The sequence below is a fragment of the Pongo abelii genome, chromosome 8, assembly GCF_028885655.2.
Source record: "Pongo abelii isolate AG06213 chromosome 8, NHGRI_mPonAbe1-v2.0_pri, whole genome shotgun sequence".
Classification (NCBI taxonomy): domain Eukaryota; kingdom Metazoa; phylum Chordata; class Mammalia; order Primates; family Hominidae; genus Pongo; species Pongo abelii.
The window spans coordinates 15,875,328-15,894,104 of NC_071993.2; the positions used below are offsets into that span (position 1 = coordinate 15,875,328).

At 38.7% G+C, this 18,777-nt stretch overlaps 2 protein-coding genes across 4 annotated transcripts in view; both read right to left on the reverse strand.

The window, feature by feature from the left end:
• Positions 1-13,510: 13,510 nt before the first annotated feature.
• The window catches only part of LOC129047172 (ubiquitin carboxyl-terminal hydrolase MINDY-3-like), a 90,460-nt gene continuing 85,193 nt past the window's right edge, over positions 13,511-18,777 (reverse strand). For all 3 annotated transcript variants that reach the window (XM_063727495.1, XM_054521999.1, XM_054521997.2), the window contains 2 exons: positions 17,525-17,596; positions 13,511-14,488 (listed from right to left, as the gene is read on the reverse strand). In XM_063727495.1, coding sequence (XP_063583565.1) covers positions 14,339-14,488; positions 17,525-17,596 — 222 coding nt within the window. In that variant the 3' untranslated portion in view covers positions 13,511-14,338. The remainder of the gene's footprint in view (positions 14,489-17,524; positions 17,597-18,777) is intronic.
• The window catches only part of MINDY3 (MINDY lysine 48 deubiquitinase 3), an 87,395-nt gene continuing 82,133 nt past the window's right edge, over positions 13,516-18,777 (reverse strand). The window contains 2 exon segments of the mRNA NM_001131840.1: positions 13,516-14,488; positions 17,525-17,596. The gene's annotated coding sequence lies outside the window, so the exon portion shown is untranslated.

Genomic DNA, 18,777 nt, shown 5'->3' on the forward strand with positions numbered 1-18,777 from the left:
ACAGAGTCTCACTCTGTCACCCAGTCTGGAGTGCGGTGGCGCTAGCTCGGCTCACCGCAGGCTCCGCCTCCAGGGTTCATGCCATTCTCCTGCCTCAGCCTCCTGAGTAGCTGGGACTACAGGCGCCCGCCACTACGCCCGGCTAATTTTTTGTATTTTTAGTAGAGATGGGGTTTCACAGTGGTCTCGATCTCCTGACCTCGTGATCTGCCAGCCTCGGCCTCCCAAAAGTGCTGGGATTACAGACGTGAGCCACCGCGCCCGGCCTTTTTCTTTCTTTTCTTACTTTTCTTTTCTTTTCATCCCTCCCTCCATCCCTCCATTCCTTTCTTCCCTCCCTCCCTCCATTTCCTCCCTCCGTCCCTCCTTTCTTCCTCTCTTTTCTTTCTCTTTCTCTCTTCTCTTCTCTCTTCCTTTTCTTCTCTTCTCCTGTTCCTTTCTTCTTTCTTCTCACTCTTTCACACTCTTTTCAACACTCTTTCAGAGTGTTGCTGTCACGCAGACTGTGTCACAATCTTAACTCACTGCAGCCTCTGCCTCTCAGGTTCAAGCGATTCTCCTACCTCAGCCTCCTGAGTAGCTGGGACTACAGGTGCACACCACCACACCTGGCTAATTTTTGTATCTTTAGTAGAAATGGCGTTTCACCATGTTGGCCAGGCTGGTCTCAAACTCCTGGCCTCAAGTGATCTTCTTGCCTCGGCCCCACAAAGTGCTGGAATTACAGGTGTGAGCCAACATGTCCAGCCCAGATTTTGGCATATTTTCTAAGAAAAATCAAGAAATTGATATTATCTTTTACAAATCTGGCTTTTGCAAAGTTGTCTGTGTGAAAGGATCTCCTGAATTAGTTCACAGTCAGGTAAAGAGATAAGTTTGAGATTTTGGATATTGAATCTGTCTTTGGTGCAGACGCTCCGCGAGATGGCCTGTGTGTGACTTTGGCGGCCCCTAGTGACCTGTGCTCCCTGGTGCTCATGTCCTGGCGTCATCATCTCCCTCACTGCCTCCGAGCTTGGCCATGTGTCTAACCTTGGCCAACGGAACATCAGCAAACATGATACAAGTGAAGGTGCGCTTGGCTGTTATACGTTGGGACTTGTCCTCTTGAATTGCTCTCTTCTAGAATCCAGCTTCTGTGCTATGGGGAAGTCCATGTGAAGAAGAACTGAGAACCCTGGATGCAACCCCAGCTGAACTCCCAGTCAGCAGCCAGGGCCAGCTGTCAGCTGTGCAAACAAGGCCATCTGGAACTTTCTACCATCAAAGGGACCCAGCCTTGACAAAGACTTCTCCATTCTCAAAATATCATTGATGTTTATACCATAATTTCAATTATAGTATAACCAATAATGATAACAGGCATAATAGCAAACCTGAATGCAGCAGCATTTGCTATACCCCAAGCACACAGATAACTTGTTGATTGTGTGATTGAAACTGTGGTGGTAAAAATATTAAGTTGAATTTTTTTTTTCTTGATCCCTGACTTAAACCATACTTTATCAAATTTCCTTTACCCATCTTTTGACCAGTTCTTCACAGGAGTAATTCATTCAACACATGCTTATTGAATTCTCACTGTGTGTTAAACACGGTTTATACGGTAGTGAACAAAACAAGCAAACATCCTTGCTTTCACTGAGTATACATCCTGGTGGAAAATATAGAAAATAAAGAGTGGATGAGTTAGCTTGGAATTAATTATATACTGGAAATATTCTTTGTGGTGTTTTTTTTTGTTGTTGGTTTTTTGAGACGGAGTCTCCCTCTGTCACCCAGGCTGGAGTGCAGTGGTGCGATCTCTGCTCACTGCAAACCCTGCCTCCCAGGTTCAAGCGATTCTCCTGCCTCAGCCTCCCAAGTAGTTGGGATTACAGGCACCCGCCATCATGCCTGGCTAATTTATATATATACACATACATATATATATATATATATAATTTTTTTTTTTCAGTAGAGACAGGTTTCACTATGTTGGCCAGGCTGGTCTTGAACTCCTGACCTCAAGTGTTCCACCCACCTTGGCCTGCCAAAGTGCTGGGGTTACAGGCATGAGCCACCACACCTGGCCGGAAATATTCTTTGACTTAGAGAATGGTGAAAACACCCAGTATTATTAGCTTGCTGTAAACGTCCTTTTGACAATGCAGAGCTTCCTTTTTTCTGATTCTTTTCCCATCAAACAACTGGTAATTTAGTCTCTTATTGAGCCTCACCCACGATGAGGACTGGCCACATTCACATAGATGGTGCAACCTAAATAAAGCAATGAGTTTACACTGTGTGGCCTTTGTAGGCTGGCTGCAGCTCTCATCGTATCACCTTCAAGATCAGGAAGAAAGCCCTCCTTGGGATGTGCTGGTCTGATGGCAGAGGGAAAACAGAGGTGATAAAGCCATAGGATGGCTTTGTAGCTTCTGCTTAGGGGGCAGCATGCATCATTTCCTTTTGCATTTCATTGGCCAAAGCAGGTCATATGAACACTCCTGATTGGACTGGGAAAGAAACAGTTGAAAGCATGAATGTATATTCCACCACAGTTAGCAAAACATGCCAGATGTAGATAAGGGTTAAGTAGAGGGGGAAAAAAAAAATAAAAGAAGGAAATGGAGACTTGGAGAGAAGAAGTTTAATTTTAAATTGCATGGCCAGGGTGGACTTCTTTGGAAGGAGACATTTAGGCAATCTAAAGGAGGTAAAGGGAGGAACCTTGGAATATCTGAATGAAGAGTTTCAGTAGCTGGATGTGGTGGCTGGTGCCTGTAATCCCAGCTACTCGGGAGGCTAAGCCACGAGAATCACTTGAACCCAGGAGACAGAGCTTGCAGTGAGCCGATATCTCACCACTGCACACTACCCTGGGTGACAGAACAAGACTCTGTCTCAAAAAAAAAAAAAAAAAAAAAAAAACTGAAAAGTCTCAAGAAGAGGGAACACAAGTGCAAAGGCCCTGAGGCAGCATGTGTGGTGAATCGAAGAACAGCAGAGAGGCCATTTGTAGCTGGAACATATGAATATCTTTGTGGGGTAGTTACTGGAAATGGAATCAGAGAAGAAATGAGGGTAGGTGAAGATCATGTGTCAGACAAGCACAGGAGGGTTTTGAACAGGGGAGTGACACAATCTGACTTGCGTGTAATAGGATAATTCTGTCTGCTGTGTTATAAATAGACATAGCAGGGCAAGGTGGGAAGCCAGAATGTAAGTGGGGGAGGCTTTGTATAGTCATTCGGGTGATAGCTAAGGTGGCTGTACCAGAATGGAAGCAGTGTGATGGTGAGAAGCAGATGGATTGTGGATATCCTTTGAAGGTAGAACTGAGAGCCTCTTTTGGTGATTTGTGGGATGGAGAGAGAGATTAAAGATGATGCTAAGGTTTCCTAACTTTCCACTCAACAGTTATTAAAATCAATTTAATCTAAAGCATCAGTTTCAAATTCAGTGTCAACCTCAGCTTCCCCCATATCCCATCCTACCTGGGTTAGTAGAGGCCTGAATGGGGAATTTGGCTGCTTGGATTGAGGGTGAGGGAAGTGCTTGGGGTGGGTCCAGGAAACCACCTCCCACACTCACGGTTGATCTTCCAAGGTGCCAGGACAAGAGGGAGGAGAGAGAAGGCGATGCACCCTTCTTTCTGGGACCAGAAAGTCTTGTAGTCCTCTCTTGTGGGGTGGCCTCTTCTTTTCTGTCTAACTCTGAGCCACCACTGGTGTTGTTTGTTCAGTGGGTTCCCACCTAAATGCTGCTCTCTCAAGTGGGTACTCGGGCAGGTTCCTTTTTTTGTTTTGTTTTGTTTTGTTTTTGAGACGAAGTCTCGCTCTTTTGCCCAGGCCAGACTGCAGTGGTGCTATCTCGGCTCACTGCAAGCTCCGCCTCCCGAGTTGAGGCCATTTTCCTGCCTCAGCCCCCCGAGTAGCTGGGACCACAGGTGCCCGCCACCGCACCCGGCTAATTTTTTGTATTTTTAGTAGAGACGAGGTTTCACCATGTTAGCCAGGATGGTCTTGATCTCCTGACCTCATGATCTGCCCGCCTCGGCCTCCCAAAGTGCTGGGATTACAGGTGTGACCCACCACGCCCGGCCTCGGGCAGGTTCTTTAGGATGTGCTGAGGGGCCTCCCTTCTGCACAGGTTTTCGGTAGGTGAAATACTAGACTCTTGGTTGGCTTCTGTCCCAGCTGGACCACCTGGAGATCAATCAAGCATGGCTCCCTTCCCTGGGGCCCTAGAAAGTAGAAATGCAGGCTGCCCTACTGCCCTGCCATGCCTTCTCCTGTTCTCTTCCTTCGTGTTCAGCAGGGCATACCCCCTTATCTGCTGTCTAAGATGGTCTCTTATTCTTGCAAACACCCACTGCCTCAAAAAGTGTTTCTTTTGATGCATCCCTCACTTAGTTTCAGGGAAGGGAGGCAACCCACTGGCTCCCAAACCCAGGATGCGGAAGGAGGGCGTGGTCTGTCACCACGAATATTATACTTGGACAAAGGTGACAACCCCAGAAAGGCTCTCTCTGCTCCTCCTCTTCCCTGTCTCATTTTCTTACACAAAGAAAGCGGGGTAGGACCCTGGGTCGTGAACTAAGTAGAGCTGAATCGGAAAAACCAATTGGGAATTTTTTTTTTTTTTTTTTTTGAGACAGTCTAGCTCTGTCACCCAGGCTGGAGTGCAGTGGCACGATCTTGGCTCACTGCAATCTCCACCTCCCAGGTTCAAGTGATTCTCCTGCCTCAGCCTCCCGAGTGGCTGGGATTACAGGCATGCACCACCATGCCCAGCTAATTTTTCTAATGTTAGTTGAGATGGGGTTTCACTATGTTGCCCAGGTTGGTCTCAAACTTCTGACCTTAAGCCATCTGCCCACCTTGGCCTCCGAATGTGCTGGAATTCCAGGTGTAAGCCACTGCACCCTGTCCCAATTAGAATATTGCAGGTACAGGTGTCAGGAAACTGACTGCAGAAGGAAAAGTATAATCTCCTCTGTGCTTAGCCCATGAAGACCATGGACTCTCTACTCATCGGTCTCGCCTTGCACTGGGCTCAAGGACGAGTAGGTCCAGGGTGCTACTTACTAGTGTGGAACCTGGGGCCTTCACTTCTGGGTTTTACTGTCTCATCTGTGTGGCAGGGATGCAGCATCAGCTCTACCAGGCACCCTCAGCCTCCCTTTCTAGAGAGCCCCCTCCTCCCTGCTGTTTGGAAATTCCCCCATCTCCAATTCCATCTCTTTGGGACTGTCTGGTTTTGGCTCCTAACTACCCTTGATCTTGCCTGTCCTGGTTATGATACTGTTTCTTTTTAAAAATATTTAACTAGGTGTTTGCATTTGGCCTTCTCCCTCTTCCTTTCCTGCCAATCCCCTCCTCCTTTCCTCGGTGTCCTCCCGAGACATGTGGGTACCAGTTGGGCTCACCTCCAGTCCTCCATGGAAGTTGGTCATGGGCCCCGCATCATCCTGCTCCACCGTGATCAAACCCCTCTGCAGGCAAAGCAAAGTCTCAAAGTTTGGCTCGCTATTAGGAGAGAGACAGCACCCTTTCACCTAAAGCAATCTTTCCTATCTCATTGCCAGAGGTTTTGATCCAATCTTGCGACCAACCCCAAGAATCTCACCATTGAAGATTCATTTCAATCACCCAATATTGTAATTTTTGGGTATATGGGAGCTGGAGTCAGTTGCATCATAGTATGTTACTTTCATTCCATGCCTTCTCCTATCCAGGGTTATTCCAGCTGTTACATTTACCCAGGACAGGAAAACTCATATCCCCAGAGTTTGATAGAAAAATCAAATCCTGAAAATTTCCTTCTCCAGTGAATGAAGATTGTAATGGATAACAAATGGGTATTAATATTAAATAACCATTCAACACAACACTATTGAGTCCCAATTTTGTTTCATAAAGTGTTACTAGAACTACAGATGTAAAACGATCTGGTTGCTGCATCTGAAAGTCTCCAAACTTATTGCAGTGCTTGTTAACATTGTGAGACCACAAACCCATTTTTAGAAATATGCTGGAAACTGTTGCCCTCTTTGCCCTGTTCCCTAAAATGTTGGATTGTTGGAGAGCTTGAATATTTTATTTTGGAACTTGTCCAAGGGTGCGTGGCTAGGACCTCTGTCTGTCAGGGATCCACTCTGACCTCAGAGTCGTCCACTATGCTAACTTCTTAGCCCTAGGCTCTTGCGAAGAAATGCTGTATATTTCAATCAGGATTTCAGGACTCTGCCAGCTAGGAAAAGATATTATCAACTTTCTTGAAATTGTAAAAATAAGTGGATTAAAAAGGTGTGAGAGTAAGTAAATAAGACTATATAGGAAAGGCAGTAAATAAAAATAAACACTATTATGTTGTTTTGTTTTTTCCAGAGCAGTGCGATTTTTAATGGGACATATTTCTTCTATTAAATGTTACCACAAGTATAGATGTATTTATAGAGAAAATGTTTTAATTCCACAAGGCAGCTGGAAATCATTCACATTTGCTTTTTGATTCAAAATATTTGTTTATAATTAGTCAATTGATTTAATATGTAACATTAGTGTGAACAAGAAATGCAATTGACAGGGAGGAAAAAATTACTGTGTATATAAGTATATAACCAATGTGTTGATAGGATGAGTTGGTGTTCTTCAGTATAGATGTTTAGTATTAACTCTGGTTCAGAATATAGTGAAAAAATATTTGTACTTTTGGTTTTATAATCAGATCAAAATTCCTTCATAGCAGATCTTTTTCATGCTTAGGAAATTAAGTTATATAACCAGACATGATAAGTACTATGTTACATGTCAGTCAGCCATGTATGTATTTTTCTTCTGTTAAATTGATTCTGATTTTCCATAGATTGAGCTGGTGTAAATTTTGTGCGCAGTTGGAGGTGTCTCCTAGGTACATGTGGTAACATCATGTCTTCCCCTTTCCATCTGCTTCATGAGGAAGAGACCGGCAGAGAGAACAAACATTTGTTGACCAGCTAATATGAGCTAGAATGATTTATGCTTAATATCTTATTTAGTATGTACAGCCATGTTCAATTAATTCTTGTGAATAAATGAAGATGAATATTATTTTCAACTCCATTCTATTTATGGAAGTGTTCAGTGAATCGCCCAAATTCATACTAGGAAGGAAGTGGTGAGATGTGAGTCACACCTCTGGTCTGTTCTTCATTGCTTCATGTCTTGCAAAGTTGCCTGATCGTTGAAGGTATGGGTGATGTTGACTGTCCTCATGGCTTGGCACCACACCGTGGTTCACAGGAACTCAGGGGGCAGAGTACAGGGGCCGTCCAGGTGGCCTCGCGTCTTAGCACTGCCATGTTCTGATTGTGTGGTTATGGACATTAGTTCATTTTCTGCACTTCAGGTGCCCCACTTACAGAACAGGGACACTCTTGCTATATAGGTTTGTGGAAAGGCCACAGAGCAAACCTAGTCACTGACTCAAAGGCACTGTAAGAAATGGTATCTATACTCATAACTTAAAGACTGAGAAACTAATACTTGACAAACTGGGGGAGCTCACGCGGATGTTTATTACAATGTGACTTTTTTTTATTGCCCTTTTTGTTTTTATGTTTTGTGTTTTTCTATTTCTTTGACCCATCCCCATCGATTTATGCTTCCTGCCCATCAGGCATCTCTTTATCACAATCTGCTCTCAGTGATTGTCTAAGGGGACACTTCTAAGTGTTGTCTTCCTGAAACCACCTCTTGACCCCACAATTCTTTTAAATTTGCATATAATTCTTTTTTTGAGACAGGGTCGTGCTCTGTTGCCCAGGCTGGAGTGTAGTGGTGCAATTGTGGCTCACTGCAGCCATGATTACCCTAAATGCATGCCCTCACTCTTCTTGCTAAACGGCCACTGAGGTCCCCATTTCAGGTGTTCACTAATCAGAAACAGGCACCTCAGTGGCAGTTCAGTGGAAACCCTGATAAGGAATAAATTCAGTGAATGATGTGCAACTTTCTACACTGAAAACTAGAAAACATTGCTAAGGGACAAAGCAGTAAATAAATGGAGTAATATACCACACTCAGTGATTGGAAGACTCAATGTCACAGAGTCAATTCTTCCCAAATTGAGATTTAAATTCAATGAAATCCTAATTAGAATCTCATTAAAGTTTTTTTTTTTTTAGTAGATTTGATGATATGATTCTTCAATTTATATAGACAGTGAAAGGGACTGAAAGTAGCCAAGATAATCTTGAAGTAGAAAAACACATTTGGAGGAATTAATGTGTCAGATTTCAAGATTTGGTATAGCTGCAGTAATTAAATGTGGTGTGTGTACAAGGAGAGATAAACCAGTGGAACAAAATGGTTCAGGAACAGACTCGCAAACACACCTGAGTTTTAACAAAGGCTCCACTATAATGAAATAGAAGGCTAGTCTTGTTCATAAATATTGTTGATCAGTATTTATTTGAAAATGATGAGCCTTAGACTTGGCTTATTTCATACACAGAAATTTAATTTAAAATGAATAAGAGAGCTAATGTGAAAAGTAAAACCATAAGCTTCTAAAAATTAGGACAATTTGTGACTTTGCAGTAGTCAAAGATTTCTTTAAATAGATACACAAAAATACTATTCATAAAAGGATGATAAATAGGACCTTATTGAGAATTTGTTCATTAAAATACGACATTAAGAGAGTAAAAAGGCAATACAGAGACCAGAAAAATGTATCTCCATTATATATATATGAAACAAAGGGCTCATATTCAGAATATATAAAGAACTCCTACTAATCAAAAAGAAAAAGGCAACCAAATGTAAAAATGGGCAAGAGACTCGAATTAGTATTTCACACAAAAAAAGAGATCCATATGATCTGTAGGCATTGAAATGGCACTTAATTATCCAGCAAGGAAATGCAAATTAAAACTACAATGAGTTTTTTTTTTTTTTTTTTTTTTTTTTTGAGACGGAGTCTCACTCTGTCGCCCAGGCTGGAGGCTCACTGCAAGCTCCGCCTCCCGAGTTCACGCCATTCTCCTGCCTCAGCCTCCCGAGTAGTTGGGACTACAGGTGCCCACCACCACGCCTGGCTAATTTTTTGTATTTTTAGTAGAGACGAGGTTTCATCGTGTTAGCCAGGATGGCCTCGATCTCCTGACCTCGTGATCTGCCCACCTCGGCCTCCCAAAGTGCTGGGATTACAGGTGTGAGCCACCGCGCCCGGCCACTACAATGACATATTACCACACCTTCAGCCAAATTGGCTAAAATTAAAAGGAGTAACAATACGAAGTGTTGCTGACATTGTGGAAAAACAGGAACTCTCATATTGCTGATGGGAGCATAACTTGATGCTATCTTTTTGGCAAATTTATTTAGCCATATCAGCTGAAGTTGAATACATCTATACCTCCCTTAGGACTCAACAATTTCACCCCTGAGTTTGTAATCAACAGAAATGAATGCTACATTCACCAAAAGTCATATATTACAAATGTTCAGGGCTATTTTCTTCATAATAATCCCAAACTGGAAATGATAAATATCCATCAACATATCCCAAATAGTATTACAAATTCATACAATGAATAACTACATATTAATAAGAAATAATGCATCTGATGCATGCAAAAGGTGGGAGAATTTCACAGATACAATTTTAAGCCAAAAAAAAAAAAAAAAACCTGATACAAAAGACTATGTGTGTTATTCTAATTATATGGAAGTCAAGAACCGGCAACATTGACCTATGACAATGGCAATCAGAATAGTGTTACTTTTTCAGGCGGTATTGACTAGGAGAGGGAAGGAAATATTCCCTATATCTCGGCAGTGGTTATGTAATATGTAATTGTCCATTGTATGAATTCATATTCCTAGGTATGTGGGGTTTTTTGATGCTACTAAAAATGGTTAAAATTTTTTTCTCATTGCGTGTTTCATGTCTATAAAAATAGTTTCTGTATATTGACTTTATATCCAGCAACTGGCTGAATCTACTAATGAATTCGAAGCATTTGTGTATGTATATCTATGAATCATGTTATCTATGAATGATGACACATTAACATTTTTCTTTCCAATCGTTTGATATTTTATTTCTTTTAATTGCCTTATTGCACTGGCCAGAACTTCCACAGGACAATGCTGTACAGAAGAGGTGAATGGACATAGTTGTCATAATCCTGAACTTGGGGGAGAAAGCACTTAATATTTCACCATTAAGAATGTGTTTTTTTCTAAACACTCTTTATCATATTAAAAAAGCTCCCTTCTAGTCTAAGTTTACTGAGATTTTAAAAAATCATGTTTTAAATTATATATCAAATGCTTTTTGAAATATAATTTGAAAAATGCTTATTTTTAATATTAAACCAACTTATCACTCTGCCATAATCCCCACTTAGTCATCATGTATTATATATAACACATACATGTATATATAATTTATTCATGTTTCATATTTGTATAGGATTTTTGTTCCCATGATCATGGGAAATATTTGTCTATAATTTTTCTTTCTTTTAATGTCTTTAAAGTATTATATCAGGGTCACTCTGGATTCATAACAGGAATTATGAAGTTATTCCTTCTATTTCCTGGAAGCATTTAAAATTGTTATTTTTTCTTTAAGTGTTTCAAAGCATTTGCTAGTGAAGCCATCCAGGCCAGGGAGTTTTCTTTAAGGAAAGTTTTTACATTATTGATTAAATTTCTTTAAGACATACAGAATTTCTTGTGTCAGTTCTGCTTCTGCTGTTGTGTTTTTCAAATTGTCTCATTGATCTAAATTTAAAAATTTAATTTGGCATAAGATAGCTCACAATCTCCTCCAATTATTTTAATATCCAGATAATGTTTCCCTTTTTGTTCCTGATGTTAATGCTCTCTCATTTTTTCTTGATCAATCTCGTTAGATTTATCAATTTTATTGATTTTTTTCAGACACTTAAGTTTTGGATTTGCTGAGTTTTTTCCATTATATATCTATTTTCTATTTCATTGGTTTCCCCATTTATCTTTTATTCTCACAATTAAGTGGTTTTTAATATATTCAGAGTTGTACAACCCTCACTGTAATCTAATTTTAGAACATTGCATCACCCCAAAAAGAAATTCCATACACATTAGCAGTCAATCCTCAATCCTGTTAACCTATTCTGTCCCCCTTCCAGCTCCTGGTGCCTGAAATCTACTATGTTTGCCTATTCTGGACATTCACATAAATGGAATCAGGCATACAGCCTTTGTGACTGGCTTCTTCCATGTAGCATGTTTTCAAGGGTCTTCTATGTTGTAGTCTGTGTCAGTAATTCATCCTTTTAAAATGCCAAATATGGTTCCATTGTATATATATACACAGATGCTCTTTGACTTACTATGGGGTCATGTCCTGATAAATCCATCATTAGTCAAAAATATCGTAAGTCAAAAATGCATTTAATACCCTGATAAACCCATTTTAAGAGTTGAAAAATTGCTAAGTTGAATCATTGTAAGTCGGAGACCATCTATACTATATTTGTTTATCCATCTATTAGCTGATCAACAGGTTGTTTCCACTTTGTGGTTATTATGAAATAATACAGGTATGAACATTCACAAAAAGTTTCATGTGAATATATTTTCATCATTTCTGTTGGTGATATACCTAGGAGTTGGGGTTAGGCATGTGCCATCTCTGTATTTTTTTGAGCAGCTACAATACTTTTATCTGATGTGTCTTCACCATTTTACATCCCCACCAGCAATGTATGAGGGTTTACCAACACTTGCCTTTGTAGATCTTTTTTATTTTAGCCATCCTAATGACTATGATGTGATATCTTATGGTTTTCACTGGTATTTTTCTAAGGATCAATCGGTATTTCTCTAAGGACCAATCTTCTTTGGGGGAAATGTCTCTTCAAATCATTTGTCCATTTAAAAGTTTTTGTTGTTGTTGTTATCAGTTTTTTATATATACTGTATTCAAATTCCTTAATATAATTTGCAAATATTTTCCCCACTCTATGGGTTGTCATGTCACTTTGAGGGTGTCCTTTGACACACACAAGTTTTTAAGTCCAATTTATCTTTGTTGTCATTTGTGTTTTGTATCTTATCTAAGAAACCATTGCCTAACCTAAGATCATCATTAACTCCTTTGTTTTCTTCTAGGGATTTTATAGTTTCAGCTTTTATAATTAGACATACAATCAATCATTTTAAGTTACTTTTTGCAAATGGTGTGAGGTAGGGGTCCAAATTCATTCTTTTGTATATGGATATTCTTTTAGGATTTACTTCATCTTATTTTGGGTTTGTTACTGAGATAAAAGCTTAGGTTCCCAATTTTCAAATGTTTTACTTTTCTAATATATAGTATTTAACGCTATATATTTCCTTTATTTTTGCTATGTCATATTTTCATTAACACTCAGTAGAAAGTTATGTTCTAATTCCCACTGCAATTTATCTTTGACCCTTTGGTAATTCATTAGTGTGTCACTTAATTTCCAAGCTTTTGAGATTTTCTGGACTTACTTTATTGCCAGCATATAATCTAGTTTGGTAAGCAGCCCAAGTGCATGTGGAAAGGAAATGTTCCCATGGCTGTTGAAATGTAGTGTTCTACAGCAATGATATCAAGCTAAGGTCCAGTCATGATTGCCATGTGAGTAGAGACAGCTTCAGAAAATTCTAGCCCCTGGCTGATGACTGAAGCAGACAAGCCATGCATCCCCACCTTGCCCCGTTTGGATTCCTGAGCAAAGAATTTGTACATTTGATCAAATGGTTGTTTTATGCCATGAAGTTTTGGGATGATTTGTTAGGTAACAATGGTAAGAGGACTATTCTATTTCATAGGCTTGATGTTTATGAGACAATCTATGATTTTGTGTAAGCCTTATGGAATTTGGGATTATTAAACCAGAGTTTTGAGAAACTAATTCTATCATTATATATTTTATACAGATTTGGAAGTAGCCTACACCACAATATTGACATTTGAAAGCTGTAAGTTTAATAAGTAGTATCATACTCCTGAACAGAATGTCACCAAAAGTTATACACAAAATCTCATGCCTTTTCCTATGCTTAATTATATTGTAATTGTGTGTATGAAAGAAAACAAAACCCAAACAGAAATTCACACAGGAACTATACTATTGAAGGTAATGTTCAGTTCTGAAATATGTTAAGAGGATACTACATAATTATCTGCTTTACACGTGGAGGAAAAAAGTATTAATGGCTATTGTGATTTCAAATTGCTGGGCCACAAACCTATCAGAATACAGCAAATCTCTCTCAAGTAAAGGGGCTTCTGCATCTTTGCTCACTGGTCTAGACAGCTGCCATGTGGGTTCTCATGCTTCTGGCTGGCTGAGTTAGCAGAGCTCTTAGGTTAGCATAAGGCCTGGTCTCTTATTCGAGGTCCTGTGTGACTTAGCCATTTGTAGTACTCTGTGCTCTCAGGGTTACTGGGTAGAAACATTTAGAAGTACGTATTTGTTTATTTTGAGCCACAAATGTAAAAAATGCAAGGGTACAGTTAAAGAAAAAGGTGTTTATTTAGGCCATCAACTAGGATCATAATAAATAACGCAATATACTAATGTAATAACAGATATTCTCATGCATTTATCGTGTTTATAAATATAGAAGAAAGCTGGCTTACAGGGCTGCTGGGACAAATTTGGAAAAGTGTATTTGGCAATTACACAGTAAAAGTTAACAGTGTTGACTATCAGATTCTCTTTTCTATCAGTTTTGAGAATACATCCCCTTTACATCTGTGAATAAATGGTAATGGTCTCTTAAGAGTTTCTACTTTTTGTGAACATGCCAGAGTTAAGTAAATTGTCAAAGGATCCAGGTTGACAATGTGTTATTTGTCAGTATTTCTAATGAAAAACAGATCTTAGAAAAATGAACTCTTCTGCATTTCAATGTAGAGGCTGATATATTACAAGCCGGAATCATTCAAACAATAAAAAAATGTGCCTCAATGAAATAAAACCCAAAAGTAGAAGTTTATAAATAGTAACTCTGATACTTAATATACAAATGCTGTAGTATTGCGTTTGTAATTTGGTAAATAAATGACCAAGTATGTGAATGCAAAAGTGATGAACTTTGATTAAAGCTTAATTTTGCTAGTAAATTTCACACAAAGGGTTAAAATAGGATAATCTTTAACATAAAGCTTTAGGACAAATAATTTAAACGTATCATAAACACTGAAAATGTGTTTTTAATTGTTATTTACAGTTAATCAATGATACCAGTGTTTAGCTTAATCCAGCCAATTGCCAGTCTTGACTCCCTCTTTCAACATCTGTTATTAAGATCTTCCTTATAAATACTTAGGCAAATTAATTTAGTGAAGGAGAGCGATCTGTGGTCCAGAGTAACTCAATGTATGGCCATTTGGTTTGCAGACAGCGTTTAATAGGAGTGTCATCTGTTTGTAGCATGGGATCTTCAAAACCCATCACAACTGCAGTCCCTTCTACGTACATGACCTGTTGAACAAAATAAAGCCACCAAGGTCAATCAACAGTCTTAGCAAATTCTTATGTGGAATGAAAACAATTTTTAGAGGCTAGCAAGTAAGGTATTACATAGTTTCAACAGTCTTAGCAAATTCTTATTTAGAGGCTAGCAAGTAAGGTATTACATAGTTTCAAATGAAACTTTACATGTAATTTTATTTTGCTAGAAATGAGCAGGAATATCTGCTTACTGATTAATGTGAAAGTAAATTTATAAACGATATTTAATTGCTAGCTGGCCAGGTGACTTTTAAAAATTCAAGATCATGTGAATCCTAAAACACATAGACTGTTTCTAGGAAAAAAAATATTCTTCAACGGATCTATACCATCGGAAAGAAATGCTTAATTATCATATTTACATATAATTTATACAGGTCCTACTGCTTTAATACTGAGGTTCTCAGATGCTCATACTACCTCACGAAATGGAGAGCTATAAAAGGAATATAGCTATTATGTTCTGAGGAACATGTTTCTCCATCTAATTTAAGTATTGAAATTTTAAAGCTGAAACCAATTTGAATGTTTGTCAACAAAATTTGCTATTATGGTATTAAATATTCCTGAAATGCAATTCATGAGTGCATTCTGTACAGCATGAAAAATCATGAAGAAAAAAATTAAAAAGGATGTCAGGACAGAAAGAAAAGTAAAAGAAAGGTTGAAAGATCAAACTAACCAGATACTGTATATGCAGTGGCAATGATCACAGAAATATATACTGGCAGGTGAATAGCAAGAAAAATTTTATTCTGATTAATTTACAATGAAACATACTTAAAAAGTATTTTGGACATATCAACAAAAACCCTAACTCATTACCAAGGGCTCACTGTGGACATTAAGGCACTCCTTGGTGGTTAATTTCTTTTTTGTACCAAGAGAAATTCTGATGCTGTATAATTTAAAAGAAACAGATATAGACTGTCTTCTTCCAAAGTGTATAAAATTATTTTTACACATTCACTGGCTAATACACATGAGTGTAATTATGTTCTTCCAAAATAAAAGCCATAAGCTATTTAAGGAGCCAAAAGAAACAACTTTATTATCCTTAAATGGTAGTTGCCTCTAAAACACATTAAATGTAGGAATAGACTATATTACTAGATCAGATAATCTTGTGTCATGAATCGACTCATTCCTAAGAAAGTGCTAAAGATACATTGTAATGTGAAATACATTTTTTGGCATCTTTATTTTAGTTAATATATTAGTTTCTAGTGTTGATGAAAGAAACTGACATTGAAACTACAACTCAGGCTTTTCAGTCCCCAAAGCAAAACTGCCTTTTCTGAAAAGTTATACGCAAAGAATATAATTCAAGTTATTAAGTTAAATACAACCGGCCCTATTTTTCACAAAGAACTTCATGTGCTCCTGTCATTAGAGCAGAAGTGCTTGGGCAAGGTATCATGACGCACCTCCATGGCCTCAATCAGGCTCGGATGCCTGGTGGCTCAGACTCCATCTCACTTTGCCAGCATTCTCCTTTTGTCTGTTTCCTTTCTAACAGGACCTTGCTATGCAGCTTCTAATTTTAGCTCCTGATTAACTTCAAAACATATTTCTGTGACTTAATGACATCCATGCTTTGCTTTATAGCTGCTGTATATTACTGTCATTTTAACAGTTCATCCTATTTGTTTTCTAATCTTTTTGTTGATGTGTCAGAAGCTTGTCACAAGCATGATTTTGAAAACTTATACTATATACAGGTAGAGTGGCCAAGCAGACCAAGGACAGGATTGGCAATCAGGAACTCAGTTCCAATCCCTGCTCTGCCAGTGACTTGCTGTGTGACCCTGGGTGAGTCACTTAATCTCCCTGTCTCAGATGCCTCATCTGTAAAATATGGATAATATTTAACCTATCTTGCAGGGATTGTGCAGGTGAATAATTAGTGATTATAAAGTACCTCCTACTACAAAGCTGTGCAAACATCAGACTCTAGATGAAGCACTCATTCGCACATTAGAAAACAACATCCAAGTTTGCATATATATATATGCAAAGAATATACATTGTCAAGAAAACTTGGATGCTTTATATATATATATATCTTTGGACCTGATAAAAACATCTAATTTATATTTTGTTATAAAGATAGCAGTAAATTTTAGTCTTTTAGATTTCGTCTAATTTTACACTGTTTTCTGTCACCTTCCACAATTTAGATACATGAAGTCAGCATGGGCAGATCAAATTAAAAAGGAATGTTAGACCTTATTCCTTTAATATTAGCTATAACTAATACATATATATATACTGTAACTAGTATCTACTGTAACAGATACTTGAATAAATGCAAAGATAATAGACACTCAAAAAGGGGAAATCGATGCAGCCGAACTCTAACTTTAAGCCAGGTTGAGTACACCTGGCAGTGAATCACCTATGTGCTTTGTCAACCGTTAGCAAAGGAAAGCTGCAAAGCATCATGGGTAGGAGCATAGTCTCTGAGCTGGACTAAGTTTCACTCCCAGCTCTGTCATTTCCTGGCTGCTTGACCTGTAAAACGGAGATATACAGACAACACTTACTTCATAAGGTGCTGTGAAACTTAAGCTAAGTACTTAATACAATTTCGGGTAAATGCTCAATATATGCTGACTATGAAGGTTATTTATTTAAAAATATTTTTTCCAGTAAAAAATCTCACTGTTACCTCTTTCTTCCTTTAAATGGATAAGTAACAACTTTCACTGGACTAACTACAATGTTGATTTAGAAACACGCTACACTGCCAAGGGTAACAATCTGTATGGGGGTGTATCTAGTCATGGTGAAGCTACTGCTCTTAAGTCCAATGTCAATTTCCAATGCAGACTAACATATACTGGTCAAATCCAAAGATGACTGATTCTAAAATGTGTCCTCATAGTAAAGAGACTCCTGGAATAATCTTAGGTAGCAATTGTATGGGAATCGAACATTGTTATATACTCACATACTTATTTCATCAACTCAGTTGAAGACCGACGACTACGTGAATTATCATACCTTTTCATTATAATTTGACTGCTTCAATCCATTGTAGTGGTAGACAGTAAAAGATTCTGGACCACTGGAGCCCTATTATAAATAAAGGACTATTAAAACGTTAAATTATATTTATATCAGGCAATTTCTAATCAACTGAAAGTAAAATGCATGTTTCTCAAATCCTTATCCTTTGACTGGGGACTCATTTGACAAAAGGAGGAACTTAGGTTTATGGAGTTATAACTACCAGAAAGCCCTGAAGTTGAAAGCGTTGCCTCTGAAGAAGATGCTGGAAAGTAGGGAAGGTTGATTTCCATTATAAGCTCTTCTGCACTAACTTATGTTTTTAATTATGCATGTATCACTATAACTTTTTTCAAAAGACAAGCTTCTAAAACATTTCCTAAAGTATATCTCCTTTTCTATGTAAATAATTTGTTCCTCTCAATGAACTGAGAAAAGCAGTAGCATCACTTTTACTCAGACTAAATACACTTCCAGTATGTACCAATACTTCCAATTTGGCTCATGATATTTAATTAATTAGTGGTTTCTTTTCCAAAAATTATCCAATATTTGAATACTGTCCACCATTAATTAGTGAAAAGAGCACTGTGAGAAATGAAAACATACTTATAATGCTTAAGGCGATTTCAGTAATATTCAATAAAGAAAGGATATCCTATATATCACTAACAGAGTAAGTTGTAGAAAAATGGGTCGTGTTATTCCCACCATCTTAATCTTGCTTTTCAATTAGCTAAAGACCACGTTCAACCCTCTTAACCTGGCGTTCAAGGCCATTAGAGGCCTGGCTCCCAGTGATTTCCCTCAGGGCCTCTGGCTGAGTGTGCCTGGATAGATCCCCCTTGTCTTCCTGGCCATATCCGATAGATACAAGCAGGCACGTGGCCCTCCTTAGAATTTTTTCCAACTGGAATTAAGGGAAGACAGCTGCTGGCAACTGGAGCTTCAGCTCCTACAGAAAGATAGGCTGTGAGAATGCAGCCACTTTAGAGACAGGGGATGGGAGGTGGAGACCTCCCAGTGGTGTTCAAGGACTCTAGGAGCACCTTCCCAGTGCTTGCTTCTTCAATTCACCTGAGCTACTCCTTCCCCTTCATGTATTTCCCCCTCACTTATGCCAGTTTAGGCTGAGGTTCTGTGACCTGCAATCATGAGTCTTAAAATCGTACAGGGCTTCATCTACCTCTTTAGTCTCATCTGCAACTACTCACCTTTCTGAATTCTGTTTTGGACAAGCATGACTC